At 39.7% G+C, this 20,729-nt stretch overlaps 1 protein-coding gene across 8 annotated transcripts in view; it reads left to right on the plus strand.

Moving 5' to 3' along the window:
* Window positions 1-20,729, plus strand: part of cdk17 (cyclin-dependent kinase 17) — a 227,635-nt gene that overhangs the window by 109,004 nt on the left and 97,902 nt on the right. For 5 of the 8 annotated variants that reach the window (XM_043713291.1, XM_043713285.1, XM_043713286.1 and 2 more), the window contains one exon: window positions 13,974-14,156. The exons of 1 other annotated variant lie outside the window; for it this stretch is intronic. In XM_043713291.1, the coding sequence (XP_043569226.1) occupies window positions 13,974-14,156 (183 nt within the window). Of the gene's footprint in view, window positions 1-4,660; window positions 4,803-13,973; window positions 14,157-20,729 lie in introns of those variants that run through there. 2 more of the 8 variants (XM_043713290.1, XM_043713287.1) reach the window with 2 other exon arrangements.

Here is a 20,729-nt window from a genome sequence, read left to right on the forward strand (position 1 = left end):
CTGCGAACTAACCAGGTTTAAACCACTTATTTTGCACCAGATGTAGAGTGTTTTAGATGGCATATATCCAAATTTGCCAACGTCTGTTGAAAGACAAAAACCTTCAAAATCTTCATAATTTTGGTTGCTGGTAGTAATTATTAAAATGGGCAAAATTCATTCTTTGGGATCACTGTTAACTCAGCATATTTATTGTGCGCTGTGATTATATGGTTGTATTCTACATTCAGCTTCAGTTAGTATGAGAATTTATCTTGATTATTTTCAGTTTTAGAATCATGGTCATAGAGCTCTCCTGCACAGAAAGAGGCCTTTTTGGCCCATCGAGTCTGCGCCAGTCAAAAACAACTACCTAACTCTTTTAATCTCATTATCCAGCCCTTAGCCCATCATCTTGTATATCTTGGATCACAAGTGGATATTTAAATACTATTAAACTGTTATCTGCATCTACAACCCATACAGACAGAGTTCCAATTTTCCAAAACCTTCATTACTACCATTATTTTCTGCTATTTCGCAAATCGTTTTGTTTCCAGTAGCATAGAATTCCTCAAGGATGACGATGTTGTGTACACCGCCATTGCCATCCTTGGATATCATAGAATCCCTACAGTGTGGAAACAGGCCCGTTAGCCCAACAAGTCCACACTGACTCTCCAAAGAGTATCCCATCCAGACCCATTCCCCAACCCTATTACTCTACATTTCTCCTGACTAATGCACCTAATCTACACATCCATTAACACCATGGAGAATTTAGCATGGCCAATTCACCTAAACTACACATCTTTGGACTGAGAGGAAACTGGAGCACCTGGAGGAAACATACACACAGAGGAGGAGAATGTGCAAACTCCACAGACAGTTGCCCAAGGTTGGAATCGAACCTGGGTCCCTGGCACTGTGAGGCAGTGCTAACCACTGAGCCACTGTGCTGTCCTGTCACACTGACAGGATGAACCCAGCAGAGGTGGCAGCACAATGGTATATACAGTCAGGAATGAGTTGCCCTGGGAGACCTCAACATTGATTTCAGACAATATGAAGTTTCATGGCACCAGATTAAACATGGGCAAGGAGCTGTACTTTGCTCCCATGGCTGATGAATCAGTGCTGTTCCATATTGAATAGCACTTGGAGGAATAATTGAGAGTGGCAAGGACACAGTATGGACTCTAGGTGGGGATTTCAATGTCCACCACTGAGAGTGACTCAGAACCAGCAAGTTTGATAGAGCTGGCCAAGTTCTGTAGAACACTTCTGCGAGACTGGGTCTGTAGCAGGTGCTGAGGGAATTGACAAGGGGGAAAAGCATCCTTGACCTTATCCTCACCAGTAGGAGTGAGCTCTGTGCAGTCCTTGTGGAGACAACGTTTGACATTGAGGGTACTTTATCTTATGTTGAGTAGCACTATCACTGTGCTAAATCAATTGAACTTAGAACAGATCTAGCAACTCGATTGAGCATACATGAGGCATTGTGGCCACCAACAGCAGCAGAATTATATTCCAACATATTTGCAACCTCATGGACCAGCAAATTCCCCCAGTCTACCATTACCGTAAAGCCTTGCAATCAACCTTGGTTCAATGGAGTGCGCAGGAGGGCTTGCCATGTGCACAGTAGGCATACTATAAAAAGAGGTGTCAACCTGAGGAAGCTACAAAACAAGACTATCTGCATTCCAAACAGCATCAGCACTAAATGATAAAGTAAAGCAATTCTATTACGAATGGATCAAATCTAAGTACTGCAGTTCTGCAACATCCAGTGGTGTTGGACAAGTAAGCAATCACTGGAAAAGAGGGCTGTACAAACGTTCCCATTCTCACTGATACCCAGCACATCAGTGTTAAAAATAAGACCAGAGCATTTGAAGCAGTTTTCAGCCAGAGCTGCCAAGTGGATTATCCATTTCATCCACCTCCAGAGGTCTCTGGCATCACAATTGCCAGCCTTTGTCCCAATCAAATCACTTCACATCCTATTAAGAAACAGTTGGAGGCACTCAATATTGCAAAGACTATGCTCCGTGACAACATTCCAGCAATAGTTCTGAAGTCTTGTACTCCAGAGCTTGCTACGTCCCTTGCCAAACTGTTCCATTAAGGGTACAATACTGGCATTTACCTGACAATGTGGAAGTCTGTCAGGTGTGTACTATACACAGAAGGCAGAACAAGTCCAAACTGATCAGTAACCACCTGCATTAAACAGTTCCATCATTAGTAGTGTGATGGAAGGTATCAACAGCAGTGCTATCGAGCTGCATCTAATCAGCAATAACCTGATCACTGATACCCAATTTTGTTTCTGCCTGGGCTACCCAGTTCCTGACCTTATTACAGCCTCAGTTCAAATGTAGATAAAAGAGCTGACTCCCAGAGGGGAGATGAGAGTTTTTGCTCTCAACATCAAGGCTGAACTTGATTGTGGCATTAAGGAGCACTAGCAAAAGTGGAGTCAATGGGAATCTCATCTGGCTCAAAGGAAGATGATTGTGGTTGTTGGAGGCCAATCATTTCAACTCCAGGACATTACTGCAGGAGTTCCTCACGATAGTGTCTTCGGCCCAACTATTCTTAAACAGCTTCTTCAGTGACCTTCCGTTTAGCATAACGTCAGATGTGGCAACGTTTGCTGATGATTCCAAAATGTTCATTATCATGTCCCCATTCCTCACATAATAAAGCAGTCCATGTCCAAATGCACCAAAATCTGGATAATATCCGGGCTTGGGCTGAAATGTAGCAAGTAACATTTACACCACACACACGCCAAGAAATTATCATCTCCTATAAGAGACATTCCTAGATGTCACCATTGACCAGAAACTGAACTGTACTAGCCATAAAAATACATTGATGCTAAAAACAGGTCAGAGGCATGGAAGCTGCAGTGAATAAAACACCTCCTGACTTCCCAAAGCCTGTCCACCATCTACAAGGCGCCATCAGGTATGTGATGGAACACTCCCTATTTGCCTGGATGAGTGCAGCTTCAACAATGATCAAAGTTTGGCACAATGCAGGACAAAGCAATCCATTTGATTGTCACAACACCCACAAACATCCACTCCCTCCTCCAATTGCATAGTGGTAGTGCACCATCTGCAAGATGCACTGCAGAAATTCACCAAAGATTCTTAGCACCTTCCAAACTCATCATCCCTTCCATACGGAAGAACAAGAACAGCACATGCATGGAACACAGCACATTCAAAAACACTTCTCCATTCTGATTTGGAGATATATTACCATTCTGCCAATGTCATTGGGTCAGCACCCTTGAATACCCTCCCTGATGGCATTGTGGGTCTACCTACAACACAGAGTCTGCAGTAGCTTAAAGGCAGCTCACCACCATCATCTTATGAGTATCGAGGAACATGCAGCAGTTACTGGCCCAGCCAGCAATACCTACCTCATATGACTGAATTTTTCTAAAAAAAAGTGAGTAAAAGCAGTATATGTAGTAGATAGATATTTGTGTGAGAGAATCTTGTTTAAAGAAAATCATTCTTTCTATGACCATCTTTAAGGCTAAAGTGACAAAAGCTAATTTCAGATATGTTTCACAAGCTATCATCCATCCAAGGTTGCTAACTGACAACAGGTTTCATTCTGTGAATAAATCTAATCATGTCGAGACTACCCTTTTTGTTCCTTCAGCTGGGTTTCATGCTTGTAACACTATGTTTTCAAACTTTGCTTCAACTAAATATTAGGAAGAATAAAACCTTTGCCATAGACTCCATTCCACCTGTCTTCCTGATAACTGTAAAAAGCTGAAGTAGATTGTTCACGAGTTGGTCTCATACTTGACCCTGACATGAGCTAGAATTTCTGCAGGCCTTGTGAAGTATGCCCAAAGTGCTGTTTTGTGGAGAGTTCCAGGATTTTGACCTAGTGGTGATGAAGGTAAGGTGATGTTCTGGTTTGTTTATGGCTGGGAGGGATCGTGGCTTCAGTCTTCCCAAACTTTAATTGGTAGTGATTTCTGATAATTTAATACTGGATGTCAAGTAATAAGTCTAAATTTTAGCGGTAGAAGAACTGAGAGAGGTGGTAGTGAGGTGGAGCTGGCTTCATTAGCATACATGTGAAAACTAATGTAGCGTTTTTAGATGATGTTACCCTGGGACGGTATGAAAATGAGAAATAGGAGAGGGACCCCAGATAGATTGTTGCAATACCAGTAGTAATGGTGTGGAAGAGAAAATAGAGTCATAGAGATGTACAGCATGGAAACATACCCTTCGGTCCAACCCGTCCATGCCGACCAGATATCCCAACCCAATCTAGTCCCACCTGCCAGCACCCGGCCCATATCCCTCCAAACCCTTCCTATTCGTATACCCATCCAAATGCCTCTTAAATGTTGCAATTGTACAAGCCTCCACCACATCCTCTGGCAGCTCATTCCATACACGTACCACCTTCTGCATGAAAATGTTGCCCCTTAGGTCTCTTTTATATCTTTCCCCTCTCACCCTCGACCTATGCTGTCTGGTTCTGGACTCCCCGACCCCAGGGAAAAGACTTTGTCTATTTATCCTATCCATGCCCCTCATAATTTTGTAAATCTCTATAAAGGTCACCCCTTAGCCTCCGTTGCTCCAGGGAAAACAGCCCTAGCCTGTTCAGCCTCTTCCTGTAGCTCAGATCCTCCAACCCTGGCAACATCAAGTTATTCTCTGGCTTCAGTTAGAGAATCTGGAACTAGATGAAAGCTGTCCCACCCACGCAAGACAGTAGAGACTGTTGAAGTCAAAGACAAGGCAAGAAAGAAGAGCAAGGTAAGTTTATCTTTGTCGCTGTGACATTAAATATCACAGTGATTTTGAGAGCTATTTTGATACTATTGTAGGACCAAAATTGTTATTATTAATGATTCAAACATTGAATTCTGGGAGTAATTGGAACATATTTGGGAATGGCAACATGTGTGTAAGGACTTTGGAGAAGAAAAGGAGGCTGAAGTTTGGGAGGATAAATTTGTTTGTTTTTATAGGATTATAGAATTTTAAAAATGAGAGAGGTGGCAGCTGAATATTAATGATAACAGCTAACTAAAAGCAAATTTAGTGGTATTGGGATCAAGCGATTAAGGTATTAGTCTCCTAGATGAGTTAAGAGAGTGGATAAGAGGAAATAGGAGAGAAACTAAAGAAGGATTCAAATACAGGCCATGGCAGTAGGGAAGCAATTGGGCATCTGCTAACGAGAAACACAGAATTTAGTGCACATTACTGGAAGTGTGGTCAAAGGAGATGGGCAAGAGGTTTGAGAAGATTTGGAGGAGAGAAAAGAAGACGGAATAGAGTAGTTTCAACAGAGGAGAACAGAAGCCAATAGTGCTTTCTCACCCATAGAATGTGGAATTTAGAAAAATGAGCAGGCCATTCAGCACATCAATCTGGATCTGCACATCAAGATGATCATGGCGGCACAGTGGTTAGCACTGCTGCCTCACAGCGCCAGAGACCCGGGTTCAATTCCCGCCTTAGGCGACGGACTGTGTGGAGTTTGCACATTCTCCCCGTGTCTGCGTGGGTTTCCTCCAGGTGCTCCGGTTTCCTCCCACAGTCCAAAGATGTGCAGGTCAGGTGAATTGGCCATGCTAAATTCCCCATAGTGTTAGGTAAGGGGTAAATGTAGGGGTATGGGTGGGTTGCGCTTTGGCGGGTCGGTGTGGACTTGTTGGGCCGAAGGGCCTGTTTCCACACTGTAAAGTAATCTAATCTAATCTAATCTAATGGCTGATTCTCCATCTCAAGATCGTGTTGCTCTCTCCCCAGACCCGTCGATACCTTTAGTGTTGAGAAATCTATATTTCTTTCTTAAATATATTTAGTGACTTAGTATCCACATCTGTGGGAGAAAATTTCATAGGTTCACCTTCTGAGAGAAGAAATTTCTCCTCATCTCAGTTCTAAATAGCTGACCCTGCATTCTGAGACCATGACCCCGTGTTCTAGAGGCCCTAGCCAGGTCATCATCCCTGCAAAATTTCTGTATAGCCTTGTCAGAATTTTATATACAGAGGAACCTCGATTAGCTGACATTCGATTAACTGAATTTTGGATTATCTGAACAAGATCACAAGCTCCTGATGCTTGGCTAACAATGTTATCCGGCATTTGATTAACTGAATGAAATACTCCCCGCCCACGTCCTTTGGATAATCGAGGTTCCCAATCATTTCTCTGAACTCCAGTAAACTCAGACCTAGTCAACCCGATCTCTCCTTGTACTACATTTCATTAATCTGCTGGTGAACCTCCTGTGCGCTCATTCTATGGCAAATAATCTTTCTTAGGTAGGGAGACTAACGCGAGGCACAGTACTCCCGGTATGGTCTCACCATGACCCTGTGCTGTTGCAATAAAATATCCTTGCTCCTGTACTCACATCCTCTTCCACTGAAGTCCAATTTACAATGAGCTTTCGCCAGATCTGACAGTAAATGCCTAAACCCGTGGTACCAGAAATGCATTTCATGCACTTATAGTAGCAGAACTGCATGCCATACGAAGGGAACGGCCAGGGTGAGAATGAGTAATGGTTTTATCGGGCATTAATAATTAGAAATAAAGGTCAAGCATAAATGGTAGCTGCAGAAATGTGATAAATGGGAAACAAAGGCAAGACAGTTGGTCTTTTGAAAATGCATTTATAAGTGATTGGAAACATGGGTAGAGAGAAATACAAGGATTAGCAGGGAGGTGGAGTTGGGGAAAGCTAAATGGGGATATGAGTGGAGAGTAATAAAAATAAGTGATCAGAGATGGGTGGCCTCTCTATAATCAATGCAATTAGTTTGGCAGGAACATGAGATGACAAGATCAATTTAAATGGATTGGAAAGTTTACATGAAAGGAGAGATTTGGGGAGCATAAGCGGGAGGTGAACTTATGTGAGAGAGAGAAAACACCATGAGTCAAGATGGAGGCTGAAATCACCGGGGTTGCAAAGTCATTTGGTCAGAGCCAAAGAGGTCATTTTGTAAGAATTTTAGAATACTGCAAAGGAGAGTCAGGAAAATGCTAAAGAAAAGGAGAATAGAATAGAGGATGTTTCCTCTAATGGGGACATCTAAAAATAACAGATACTATTTTTTTAAAAAAGTCACTGATTTGAAACAGAAGTAAAGCAAAATATTTTCCCTCAGTTGGAAATCTTTGCATCTGTTCTTAAAAGGGTATATAGTTTAAGGCAGAGTTTTGCACATTTTAATCTAAATAAGCCATCTCTGCCCTTAAATCTGCTTTACTATCTAATTAGATCGTGGCTGATCTGATTCTAATTTCAATTCCACATTCCCACTTACCCCTAAGAACTCTTTTCTCCCTTGCTTACCAAAGCCTATCTATTTCTGCCTTAAAAATATTCAAAAACTGTGAGAGGAACAAACAGACACAGGGAGAATGTGAAATCTCCACATTAACAGCTGCCCAAGTCTGGAATCAAACAGGGGTCCATGGCACTGTGAGGCACCAAAGTTAACATCTGTGCTACAACACCATCCACATAATTGAAGCATAATTCTCCTCCTCTTACATTCAATTTCCCTTTCAATAAGACGTAACATTCTCTGAGCTTCCCTGATTACTTACCAATTTTCTGCATCTCTTGCACAAGGACACTCCAACATTTCTGCAACTCAGAGTGCTTTTAGATCAGTGCTTTTTTTTATTATTTCTGCCAAAATAGACAATTTCACATTTTCCCCACATAATTATTTGCTAGGTCTTGCATAGTCAACCTATCTATCTTTTATATTTCCTCCTCTCACCTCGCTTTCCTACTTGTCTTTGTATCATCAACAAACTTAGCTACCATATCTTTGGCACCTTTTTGCAATTTATATAAATGATTTGGACAGAGTTGAGGCCCCAGTGACACACTCAAACTCCTGTGACACACTGTTTTTACCACCCTGCCAGCCAAAAGAAATAGGAACAAGAGTAGGCCATTCAGTCCCTTGAACTTGCCCAACATTCAATAGGATCATAGCAGATCTGACATTCCTCACATCCTCTGTGTTTTCCCCTTAATCCTTAATTTCCCTTATTGGTCAAGATCTATCTTTCTCAATGTTAAATATACAGGTATTCTACTATAACTTGTGTTTTGTAAATGCGCATTTGCTATAACGCAATAGAAGAATTGGGGATGCTTTAAAATATATGTTGGCTGTAACATGATTACATCGCCAACACTATAAGCGCTGTTTCTAAAGCACAAATTTTCTATAACGTGAGGTTACCCAAGAACGCAACCATCTCATTATAGAAGAACTGTGTGCAAGGTCTCTGTCCCCCACCTCTCTGTGGCAAAGAATTCCAAAGAGAGACAATCCTCTAAGAAAAATGTCTCTTCATCTCAATCTTAAATTGAGCTCCTTTATTCTAAGACTATGCCCTCTTGTCCTAGACTTTCTCTTGGGGGAAACATCCTCTCAGCATTTACCCCATTAAACCCCTTAAGAATTCTGTATGTTTCAATAAGATTACCCCTCATACTTCTAAACTTCAGAAATAAGAGTCACAAACCTGTTTAGCCTTTGCTGGTAGACAATCCCTGGGTACTGGAGTTCATCCTAATGAACTGCATTCAGTGAAATAATATCTTTCCTTTCCTAAATATTCCTTTCCTAAATATCCCTTTCCTAAGGGGACCGAACCTGCTCTCAGTACTCCAGATGTGGTCTCAGCAATACCTTGAACAGTTGCAGTAAGACCTATTTATACTTGCAGTCGACTTCCTGTTAGCCAGCAGCCTTCCATCTATGCTTATATGTCACCCTCTACACCTTGAGCTTTTATTTTATGCAATAATATTCTTGTACCACCTCACCAAATGCCTTCTGGAAATCTGAAGTACAGTACATCCATAGTAAGGTTGTGATACAGAATAAATTACAATCTAATAGAATGATGGAACTGGGGCCTTAACACTTCACAATTTAGATAAATGATTTGAGAGGCTGAATGGCATATTCCTGCTCCTATATTTCATAAATTCTATTATTTACCCCATCCCATCTGTAGCAAAAATATTTTATTTTACTGTCTCCCTGTATCATTAGTCCTCAACAGTAAAAATGTCCATAGAGTTTTATTTTGTTTTTTGCCTCTCCCTTTCCTTGTTAAGAAGCTCCTTAAATTCTTTCATCTTTCTCTCCTACTCCTCTCTGAAGAAGAAACTTAGCTGTTCTGGTGTGCAGAAATGAATACAAGTAGGAAACCTTGCAGCATTCTATTGTCTAAAGTTTAAAGCTCTATCAAATTACCTGCATCTATCTTAGTACATGTTCTGTTCAAATTCTAGTTTTGTTCCTCCTCCCATAATAGGAAACTTACTCAGTGTTATTTTAAAGGTAGTTGATATGAAGAAGGAGGCAAGACTAATTTTTGCAGCATCTCACCAAACTATAAAATCATTTGTCATTTTAAAATACTTACAATATCAAATTAATAATCCAGAACTTAACTACTGAGTAAACTTTTTCAGTATTCTTTTATTCTATAAAGCACTTGTTAGGAGTCCCCTTTTAAGCAATGAGTTCCCAGTTACTGGAAAATGGTGTTCTTAGAATTTGCTAAAACCTAATGAGCCAGTAAGCTGGATGCTGAGTTTTAATGTTCTGTGAAATTCTTGCCCTGGGTAATAGTTGTTCTGTGTGACCCACAAAGCTAAAATGCTAATTTCATGTTTACTCCATAGGTGTAAAAAGGAACATTTGATACTGCTGAATAGCCGTAAACTGTTACTTCAACTATTAAATGTAAACAGGAAAATTGTATTTAAAAATGTTACAGAAAACCTCTTGAATTCAAACCAAAATAAATTGACCTGTTGAGTACATTGTACTTTGCTGGCTAGAATAAAGCAAGTCACTGATTAAGTCTCCCAATAAGATCAACAACAAACTCAAGTAGTAGATAAAGTGTGGAGCTGGAAAAAGCACGACAGATCAAGCAGCATCAGAGGAAAAGGATAGAAGATGTTTCAGGTCAGAATCTTTCATCAGTCCTGTGCTTTTTCCAGCTCCCCACTTTGTCAACTCTGACTTTCCAGCATCTGCCCTCCTCACTATTTCCAACAAACTTAAGTAGCCTAATTTGGATAAATATTACTGTGGGTCATGAATGCGGTAGTAACTTTAAGTGAATAATTCACTTTTTTAAAAAAATGATCGCTATTTGTCAAACGGCATGGATACATTTCCTCTTCAAGAGAGTGTGGTGAAGCTGCTGGATTCCACTGCTGCACTTCTCATGGGCAGAATTTTAACTGCCAAGATGGAGTGTGTGGTAGATGCTGAAAACCCCCACATTAAGTACAGGTGGGTTATGATCCCAGCCACTTCCGTGATTCCAGTATGTTGTTTAGAGCCTCTAAACTTGTTTTTCAGAAGCAAACAAAAAAACTGCTGTATTTATTTCAGTTAAGTTATTTCAGTACTTACACAGTCAGTTAATTGTAGACTTACCCTAACAGTTTGGCTTTAATCGCTCACAAAGTTCACCAGGGTCAGCAATGAGAAGATAGTGGGGAACCATTGTTTAATGAAACTTAGACTTACACTGAAAGTGCATATGTGAAAGGCTGGGTAGGCCATTTGAAAATTTGTGCTCATAGAACTTGTTCAGAGATCCAACTGTTGGAAGTCATTTCATGGACTTTACTCACCTTGATGTCAGTTTTTACTGCAGTCTGCGAGCAGCTTATAACATTCTGCCTCTGATTTTTGACAAAGGAGCAGGTGCATACAAACAACCATATTAGCTGTTTTCTTTGCAACCGTAGACAGTGGCTACACAGATCCAGTTCTAGGCAATAGTCCCAACAAAGTGTCCATAAGTAGACAATCAGTTCTTTGGATTTGTATGAATTATTACCAAAATCCATTACACTAACTATCACTGGGGACCATCCTGGTTCTCTGCCACACCCTGACGTTGTGTACTGTCTTTTCCTGCAAGAAGAACTCATGAGTACAGACATAATAAATAGGGCTGGTGAATGCGTGGCTGAAGAGTTGGTGCAGAAGGGAGAGTTTTAGAATCACGGATCACTGGGACCTTTCTGAGGAAGGTGGGTCTGGGGTCTGTACAAGTGGGACAGTCTTCACTTGAGCTAGAATAGAACCAACATCCTTGTGGGTGGATTTACTCATGCTATTGAAAGAAGTTTCAACTAGCTCAGCAGGTGTTAGTACACTAGGGACACAGTATACGCTGTGGGATCTTTTGGTGAGACAGGAGAATGTAAAAGAAGCGGTATTGCATTTTACGGAATCAATTAAAGTGGTAAGGAGAGATGATAGCTTCAAATGAGTCTGTGGGTAAAACTAGGGAATAAAATGGAGGCAGCCCCATTGTTCAGTATGTATTATAGGTCCCAACAACAGCTGGCAATGGAGAAGTAGATACGGACCTCTGAGCAAGTTATAAGAGCACAAATTTTCAAATGGCCTACCCAACCTTTCACACATGCGGTTTCAATTTAAGTCTAAGTTTCATTGAACAATGGTTACCCACTATCTGTGGTGTGGGATTTTAAGAAAGCAATTAGACAAGCAAAGAAGTGGTAAGAGAAAACACTTGTGGGTAAAATTATTGAGAATCTGAAAAAATATATATAAAGGGGAAGTATGAAATTGGAGGACATTAGTAGAGTGTTAAATGAATATAGCACATCTGCCTTCACTTGGGAAAAGGAGGATGTAGGTACTGAATTCAGAAAGCAGGACTGAGGGGTTACTGAGCAGATTTAATCTAGGGAGTGAGGCAGTATTGGAGGTTGGGTGGGCCTGAAAGTGTCCAAATCCCCAGATTTGGTTGTGTTTTATCTAGGTCATTGTGGGAGGAAATTGTGAGGACTTTGAAACACTTTTTTAATTCCTGTCTGGCAACAGGGAACATGCCAGAGTACTGAAGGGTGTTAGAAATAAACCAGGGAGTTTGATCTACCATATCAATGGTGCAGAAGCTGTTTTTGAAGGCTTTGTGGCATAGATTATGACAGTGAAGAAGTTATGTTGGAGCTGTACAAAATTTTAGTTAGCCCACAGCTGAAGAACTGTATTAGTTCTGGCCACCTTACAGTAGTAAGGATGTGATTGTGCTGGAGGAGCTGTAGAGAATATTTACCAGGTTGGTACCTCAGCTGGTGCATTTTAGCTGTGAAAAAAGGCTTGCTAGATTTGGGTTGTTTTCTTTGGAGCAGAGAAAGCTGAAGAGAGATTTGACAGAGGTCTGTACGATAATGAAGAGGATGGATAGGAAGCAACTTTTCCCCTTAGAGAAGAAGGCAATAATGAGGAAGCATAATTTTAAGGTGAAGTACAAGAGGTGTGGAGGGGATTTGAGGAAATTCTTTCTGCCCAGAGGGTTGTGGGAATCTGGAATGCACTGCCTGGGATGGTAGTTTGGGGCAGGAAACCTGATAACTTTCAAAAGTTATATGGATGAGAATTCAAAATGTCAACATTCAAGCCTATAGGCCAAGTGCTGGAAAGTGAGATTACTGTTGTTAAGTCAGCCCAGATTTGATGAGGTGAAGAACCTCTTCTATGCAGAATGTATCTAAGAGAAATCAAATGTTATTTCTGAAAGAAAACACTTTTCAGGAGGGAATTGTAAAGGATCGACTGAGGTTTGAGGCAAAATAAGATGAGGGTAAGAGAGAGGACTGGCTGTTCAGATGGGTGGCATTTGAGAAGATAGGTGTCTGGAGAGAGAATGAGACATAGACATTAGTGTCACTGCAAAATTGTTGGTCTGAAGGAAACTGTAGATGAGAATACTGGGGCAAAGTGTACATGCATTAGCTTCTGAAAGTGTTATGCCATTCACCTTTCTTTCCCCATTAGGTTTTTTGAACCCCTTGTGCCACTGTATCCCAGTTCAAGGGATTACAGTGCCGCAGATGGAGCGAGCCATTTTCAAATGTTGCTTCCATTCCAATGATTGATGCTTCTGCAAACTACATAGAACTCGCCATTCTTATTCTATCAAATCCCTTTTATCTGCTAAAACTTCCTTTGACAGTGGTATTTTAATGAAGTTTGTTCTAATTCTTTGTAGTACAAAAATGAAGTTGTGAAAGCTCAGGTAAACACACCAGGAGTGCACTGAACTCAGCCTAAACGATCTACACTGGAAATCTTTCTTCCTAAAATAAAAATTATTATTGATCCAAGAGAAGTATTGAATACCTTCATAATAAATCAACAAAGATGTCCATTAATATTTTGTCTTGCAGTTAAGTTGCCATTTCAGAAAATCTGTTATTTTCTCTTCCTCCTTCCCTCACCCACTTAAAGATACTTCTGATTATAACCAGAATGAATATAACTATACATAGAATGGATAGTTTTAAACCGAACTGTATTTAGTAGATGTCATGGCAATGCTGCAGTTGAACATTTTTATCTTGGGCATAAATAATTTATATAATAAACTTGAAGCTTGAAGAAAATTGTTGTCTAAGAACTAGTTATTTCAAAACAACTACCAGCAGCCAAATTATGACAAAGGTTTCTGAAAACTTTTACAATTTTTTGATTTGGAACAATGTGCTCAACAGTGCGCTTTCTTGAGAACTAATTGCCTCTTTGATATTCTCTTTTGTAACCAAGACTGTTCAGAGCTAATGATTTTATTGGTGAAGTGAGATTTATTCTACTTTGATCATATTTGACATTTATGTAGCTTTTAAAAAGTTCAGCTACTGTTGACGTAACAGCAGTATGTTTAAATGCAATTATATTGATACGAAGTGGAGTTTCTCTTGCTATTGAATATACTAATATACTGAAGCACAGTGCATTACCTGTCAGACACCAAACAGTATGTTTATATTGTTTTTTTTCTTTCTTTCAATCAACCACCCATTTTACCTTTCCTTCTGATCTGTTTCTGCTTTATGGATACCTCGTTGGGACAAAACCGTTGGCTTTCAAAAATCAGAGCCAATTGTGAAGAACGGCAGGCCTGCAACATCGCACAGTATGCACTCCTTTCTCCACCAGTACACGGGCTCTTTCAAAAAGCCCCCACTGCGGAGACCCCATAGCGTGATTGGTGGGAGCCTCGGCTCTTTCATTTCCATGCCCAGGAATGGTGGTGGTAGACTAGGTGATTACCAAGAGATTGTCTGTCTGTACAGTTTTGTTACACCTTAATGTTTTGCACAGTATTGAATTGTTTTGTGCATGAGGTAGTTTGTTATCTTTTTGATTTTTAATGCATATTTTATTTACTACAAAATTATTGTAAAATAATATTTATTTGGAGTTATTTTCTGCATGATTACTTCTGCATTACTTTACAAAGTCTAACTTCCAGTCTTCCAGGTGAGTGCTAGTAAAATTATTGAGTGATATATATCTGTTAGATTAGCAGATGTAGTAACTATATATTGTAGTTTAAAGTTGACTCATCCCCAAAGCTACTTTTTTTTTTAAAACTAGCAAAGAATAACTTTGTGAAACAAACTTGAAATCGATTGGAGTTAAAGCTGACTTTCAAAATTTTGCAAGAACACTATCTATTTATCTAGGTTGAATTGAGAAAGGATATAGTTTGTAAATGTCAATGTTTTTTTCAAAATGTTTTACAATAATGTATTCTAAAGATTGCATTATTTCAGATTTACAATAGGAATCCAGTAAGTGAACTTATGGCTGGAAAAGTTTTTGCATGAACCTTTTGGAAAAAGTACTTTGACTGAAAATTCTGTAATGAAAGCCTGCTTCTAAAGGCAGTTTTTGGGACGAGGGGGGCTGATCATAAGTAATATAAATTTTCATGGGCCAAAATGTTATGTGCATTAATTTCACAGGTAGGATTGAGAAGTTTGGTAATATTATGTAAATATTTAGCAGTGTAATATCTATCATGACCTGGCACAATATTGGCTCTGGCTGACAAGTGGCAAGCAACATTTTTGCCAAGTGAAGGCAATAATTATCTCCATCAGGAGAGAATGGGACCAACCATATAAATACTGTGGCTACGAAAGCAGGCCTGGGGCTCTGAGGCAATCTTTCTACACAGGATAGTGCTTAAATAGAATGAGCTGCCAAATGAAGTGGTAGAGGCAAGCAAAACTACATTTAAAAAAAGCATTTGGGCAGGTACATAATTAGGAAAGATGGAGATGGACCAAATGCAGGCAAATGATAATAGTTCAGAAACCTGGTTGGCATGGATAAGTTGGGCCAAAGGATCTGTTTCTGTGCCATATAATTCTAACCTCCCATCCCCCAGTCTGCCTGCTATCTATAAAGCACAAGCTTGGAGTGTTATGGAATACCCTGCACTTGCCTTCATGAGAACAGATCCAACAAGTTTGACACCATCCAGGGCAAAGCAGCCAGATGGCACCTTCAACATTCACTCATTTTACCACCATGCACGGTGATGCAGTGTGAATAATCTAGAAAATGCTCTGCAGTAACTCACCAAGGCTCCTCTGACAGCGACCTTGAAATCCAATCCTCTACTGTCCAGAAGGGCAAGCTCAGCAGATGTATACATGCACATCACTTCTGAGCCGCATTTAATCCTGACTCTGGATTATTATCACTGTTCCTTCAATGTTGACGGATCAAAATCCTACAACTCCCTCCCAAACAGCACTCTGGGAATCCCTGTACGTCATGGACTGCAGCAGTTTAATAAGATGGCTCACCACCATCTTCTCCTAGGCAATTAAGGATGAGTAATAAATGCTGGCCTAACCAGCAATGCCCACATCCCGTTTTTTGTTATCTTTCTATTTAGTGAGGAGGAACAAAAACCTTTATAGTCACCATCTGAATCAATGGAATACATAAGTGCTATTACATATTGGTTCCAATGGGAAAGTCTTTCAATCTATTCTGCCATCCCTTTCGTTACAGTTGAATGCCTCTAATGGAATAATCAAAATCATATAATCTTTTTGAGTACAAACAGATAGAACTGCTATTTCTCTTGAAATACCATTGCTGTGCATTATGGAAGACAGTGTTATTCTGTCTTGCGATTTATTAGACAATAAGTTTAAAGTAGGAATTTATTTTAAATCTGATGAATTATGTTTGTGTGAAAATTAAATTGTAACTTTTAGACGGGACTATGTGGTAAATAATATTAGATTGAAGTGACAAGCACTTTAGTACTAAAACTGGTTCAGTTAATTGGTATAACATGAAAAGATTAATTTCAGTAGATTATTCTGCTCCTGAAATATGGTTGCTCAGTGGTTAGTACAGCTTCTCACCTCACGGAATTCCACCTTGGTGAAGGTTTTGTGGATTTTGCACATTCTCCCTCTGTCTGTTTAGATTTCCCCCAGGTGCTTACATTTCCTCCTAAGATGTGCAGTTTAGGGGGATCGGCCATGGTAAATTGTCCCTCATGTCCAGGGATATGCATGCTAAGTTGATTAGCCATGGGAAAGGATAGGTAGGGGATAGGTCTGGGTGTGTTGCTGCTCGCCCGAGGGCTAGTGTGGACTCGCTGGGCCAAATGACCTGCTTCAGCACTGTATGATTCTGTGATATTAATTGTACCAGGGTTGAACTTCATCCCATGATGTTTAAAGCTGTAGTCTGTTTTGATTTTTAAAACACATATAAACAAATGATAATAGTTCACTCTTAAATACTTTAGGTTTTACCTGCAAAATACTTACATGTACATCTTTTCATGAAGCTTATTTTATTCCACGAAATAATTGAAAACACATCATGTCTGACTAGATAACATTAAAAAATTCAAGCGTGAATCACATTTTGAAAAGCTATATTCTCACTAAATTCTACATCCATTTTGTTTTAAATTAAAGTGAATACTGTTCACTGACTTAATTTGAATACATATGCATGTAATGTCATACCTGGCTGTGAAAATTTTCAACTCTTCAAATAACTTCTTAGTCACAGGGTATTTTCGGGAATGAAAACATCAGGATGCCCTTGCTGATATGTGACAGGCCGTGTTGACTCTTAACAGCTCCAAATTGTGTGTTTTGAAAAATTGCTTATAAAAGTTTGAAAGTAAAATACTCGTGTTTCTTTTAGCTAGTCAAAGCTAATTAAAATAACTGATATTATGATATCTGAGTAAAATGGACCTGGATATGACTTGGTTTAAATGCTGTTTTAACTGTCTTAGCTTAATTGTTGGGAGACTGATACTTGGCCACCTGTCCTATGATACCGGTTTCTGAAGTATAGTTTGGGAAGTAATATTTTTCAGTAATCTGTTTGAAACAAAAATCTTTTATGCATTACTGTGATTTTCCTAATAATTTTGGATTACTTGGACATCTTGACCTGCCAGTTATGAAGAATGGTCTTGCTGATAGTGTTGTACAAATAGAGTGTGGAAAGATTTTTTTAAAAGCTTAATGAGTGACTTTAGTTTTTGACTACCTTCAGAATTGGTGATGCAGCCCCAAAAAAAAGCACCCATTCAGTTGTGTCTAGTACAGGTTATTAGTTACGGAATATTTGTCACAACATCGTAAAATGTTATAGTTAACAGACAATGGCAGTGATTGACTTGTGAGAGTTTTAGATGGATACAGTTTGATTTTTCCAGAAGTGTTTCTATGTCCTGAATTTGAAATCACTAGATTTTAGTTAAGGCTAAAATTTGACGTGGTCCAGCTGCCCCTCCCCTTTCTACCAAGTGATAAACGTGTGCGATAACACCCATCTTTCTTCACTCAGAAATTATCTCTGAATTGACAAAGACTTATCACTTAGCAACAACAACTTGCATTTATTACATAGTTTATAACATAGCAAAATACTGAAAGATTTTACAATCCCAGCTGGCGGTAATGCTGAGCTCTTGTGTTGAAATCTGGCTTGAGAAATCATAGTTTTATTTTTGCAGTTTACATTCACATTTAACTGATATCTTCTTTAACTAAATTAATGTGTTACAAAAAGGAAAAAGGACATATAAATATATGGGACAATTCAGAAATAGCATGTACAGCAAAAAGAAAAAATCAAAAAGTGTGATGCTGGAAAAGCATGAGGAATGTGCTTATGCTCAACATCGACTCTCCTGCTCCTCGGATGCTGCCTGGCCAGCTGTGCCTTTCCAGTACCGCACTTTTTTGACTGATCTGCAGTCTTCACTTTCTCCTATCAAAATAAATTCAATCTTTTTCCTAGCAATATCCAATAAAAACTCAATGCCAGCGAAGTTCTCACATCAACTCTTTACTTACCCAAATTAATCTTTTCCAGCTCTTCTCCTTGGACAGCTAAAATCACTTAATAATTATTTTTGGCTCCAATTGCCTGAGGACTTCTTTCCAGCTATGATGGCTGAGATACTTTTCATTCTCACAGCCAGGAGATTGCTACTAACCTTCACAGTCTGAAAACTGCTACAAACTAAACTCTAATGATCTGGAAACTTCTACAAACTACAGGACTGCCCTTCCACTAGGATGACTCTTTTCTTCTGAACTCAACTTACTAGTGGCCCTGACTATCTTTCTTTTTATTTTTGTATGAGATGTAGACATGTAATTTATTGCCTGTTACTACTTGCCCTTGAATTGTTTGGCTCTCTAAGCCATTTCAGAGTAGTTGAGAGTCAACTTTGTAAACTCAACTTTGTAAATATTCAGCAAATAAATCTCCAGTTAGCTGACTGAATTATCTCACTTAAATCTTGGGAAAGCTATCTTTAGTCCACAGGACTTAAAGGATTTTGACTTTTGTGAAGAAGACTTCTTTTTAAACTTCTTTGAGAACTAATATATTTTTCCTGCATTTTCTAATCCAAGTTCCCAAAGAATAATATACAACAAATATTTTTCACCAAGGGCTCCAGACAGGTGTTCTTGTTCTTGAGTCAAAAAATCAGAAACTAAAAAAGTCAGTTAGACATGATTTATGAAGTGTGTAAAATCGAGAGGCAGAGAGCTATGAGAGAGAATAACAAAGTACAGGACCTAGTCTGCTGAAGACCTGGGCTAGGGGCTTGGGAATAGAAAATGTGGGAGCAGGATTATGCCGGTTAGGGGGTTACTAATCAACAGAAATCAAAGTTGAGATAAATGGATCTTTTTCTGGTTGACACAAAGCTGGAGAACAGGTAGAGAGGTTGTAGAAGGACATGGACAAGCTAGGATAGTGGGTAAAGAAATTGCAGATGGAATATAATACAGAAAAGTGAGAGGTTATGCACTTTGGTTGGAAGAATAGAGACAGAGACTAATTTCTAAGTGGAGAAAAGGGACTTGGAAGTCCAAGTTCAAGATTCTCTTACGATTAACATGCAGGTTCATTTGGTGGTTAAGAAGGCAAATTCAATGTTAGCATTCATTTCAAGAGAACTAAAATACAGAGCAGAGATGTATGCTGAGGCTTCATGAAGCTCTGGTCATACTGCATTTGGAATATCAAGTTTTGGGCTCTGTGTCGAAGGAAGGCTATACGGCATTAGAGAGGTCCAGAGTAGTTTTGCAAGAATGATTCTCTGGATAAAGGGCTTATCATATGAGGAGTGGTTGAGGACTCTTAGACTCAATGGAGTTTAGAAAGATTGGGGAGGGAGGAATTTCATTGAAACTTACAAAATAGTGAGAGGCCGGAATAGAGTGGACATGGCAAGATGTTTCCACTATTGGAGAGACAGCCCAAGGGCACAGCCTCAGAGTGTTGGGACAACCCTTTACAATTGAGATGAGGAGGACTTATTTTTCTACCAGAGGATGGTGAATCTGTGGAATCCATGTCATTGTATTTAAGATAGAGATAGGTTATTAAGCAGCAAGGGTATCAAGTGTTACGGGAGGAAGGCAGGAGAATGGGGTTGAGAAATATATCAGCCATGATCGAATGGTGGAACAGACTTGGTGGCGTAATTCTGCTCCTATATCTTGACAAGACATAACTAGTGGGGTTGCATAGCGTTTGGTCCTCAGGCACCAGCTATTTATAATCTATAATAATGACTTGGATGTAAAGGCCAAAATCTGACAGTTTACGTTTAACGTGGCTAAGTGTGAGAGTATCCATTTTGGTGGGAGGAATAGAAAGGCAATTTATTATCTAAATAGAGAGAAACTTCAGAATGCTTCAGTGCAAAGGAATTTGGGTATCCTCATGTATGTTTCACAGAAAAGTAATGAGGAAGGCAAATGGGATTTTGACATTCTTTGCTCAAGGAATAGAGTATAAAAGTAGGGAAGTGTTGCTGCAACAATGCAAGGGATTCGTGAAACTGCACCCTGGAGCTTTTCTTCCAATTTGGTATCCTTTCTTGAGAAAGGATGTAGTTGTATTGGGGGTAATTCAGAAGTGGTTCATGGGATTGATTCCAGATATGAGGGTTTTATCTTGTGAAGAGATTGAGCAGTTTAGGCCTTTACTTTCTGGAGTTTATAAGAATGAGCATAGAACTTTACAGTGCAGTACAGCCCTTTGGCCTTCGATGTTGCGCCAACCTGTGGAACCAACCTGAAGCCCATCTATCTGACACTGTTCCATTTCCATCCATATGTATGGGGCGGCACGGTGGCTCAGTGGTTAGCACTGCTGCCTCACAGCACCAAGGTCCCAGGTTCAATTCCAGCCTTGGGCAACTGTCTTTGTGGAGTTTGCACATTCTCCCCGTGTCTGCGTGGGTTTCCTCCGGGTGCTCTGGTTTCCTCCCACAGATGTGCAGGTCAGGTGAATTGGCCATGCT

Source organism: Chiloscyllium plagiosum, chromosome 23 (assembly GCF_004010195.1).
Source record: "Chiloscyllium plagiosum isolate BGI_BamShark_2017 chromosome 23, ASM401019v2, whole genome shotgun sequence".
Classification (NCBI taxonomy): domain Eukaryota; kingdom Metazoa; phylum Chordata; class Chondrichthyes; order Orectolobiformes; family Hemiscylliidae; genus Chiloscyllium; species Chiloscyllium plagiosum.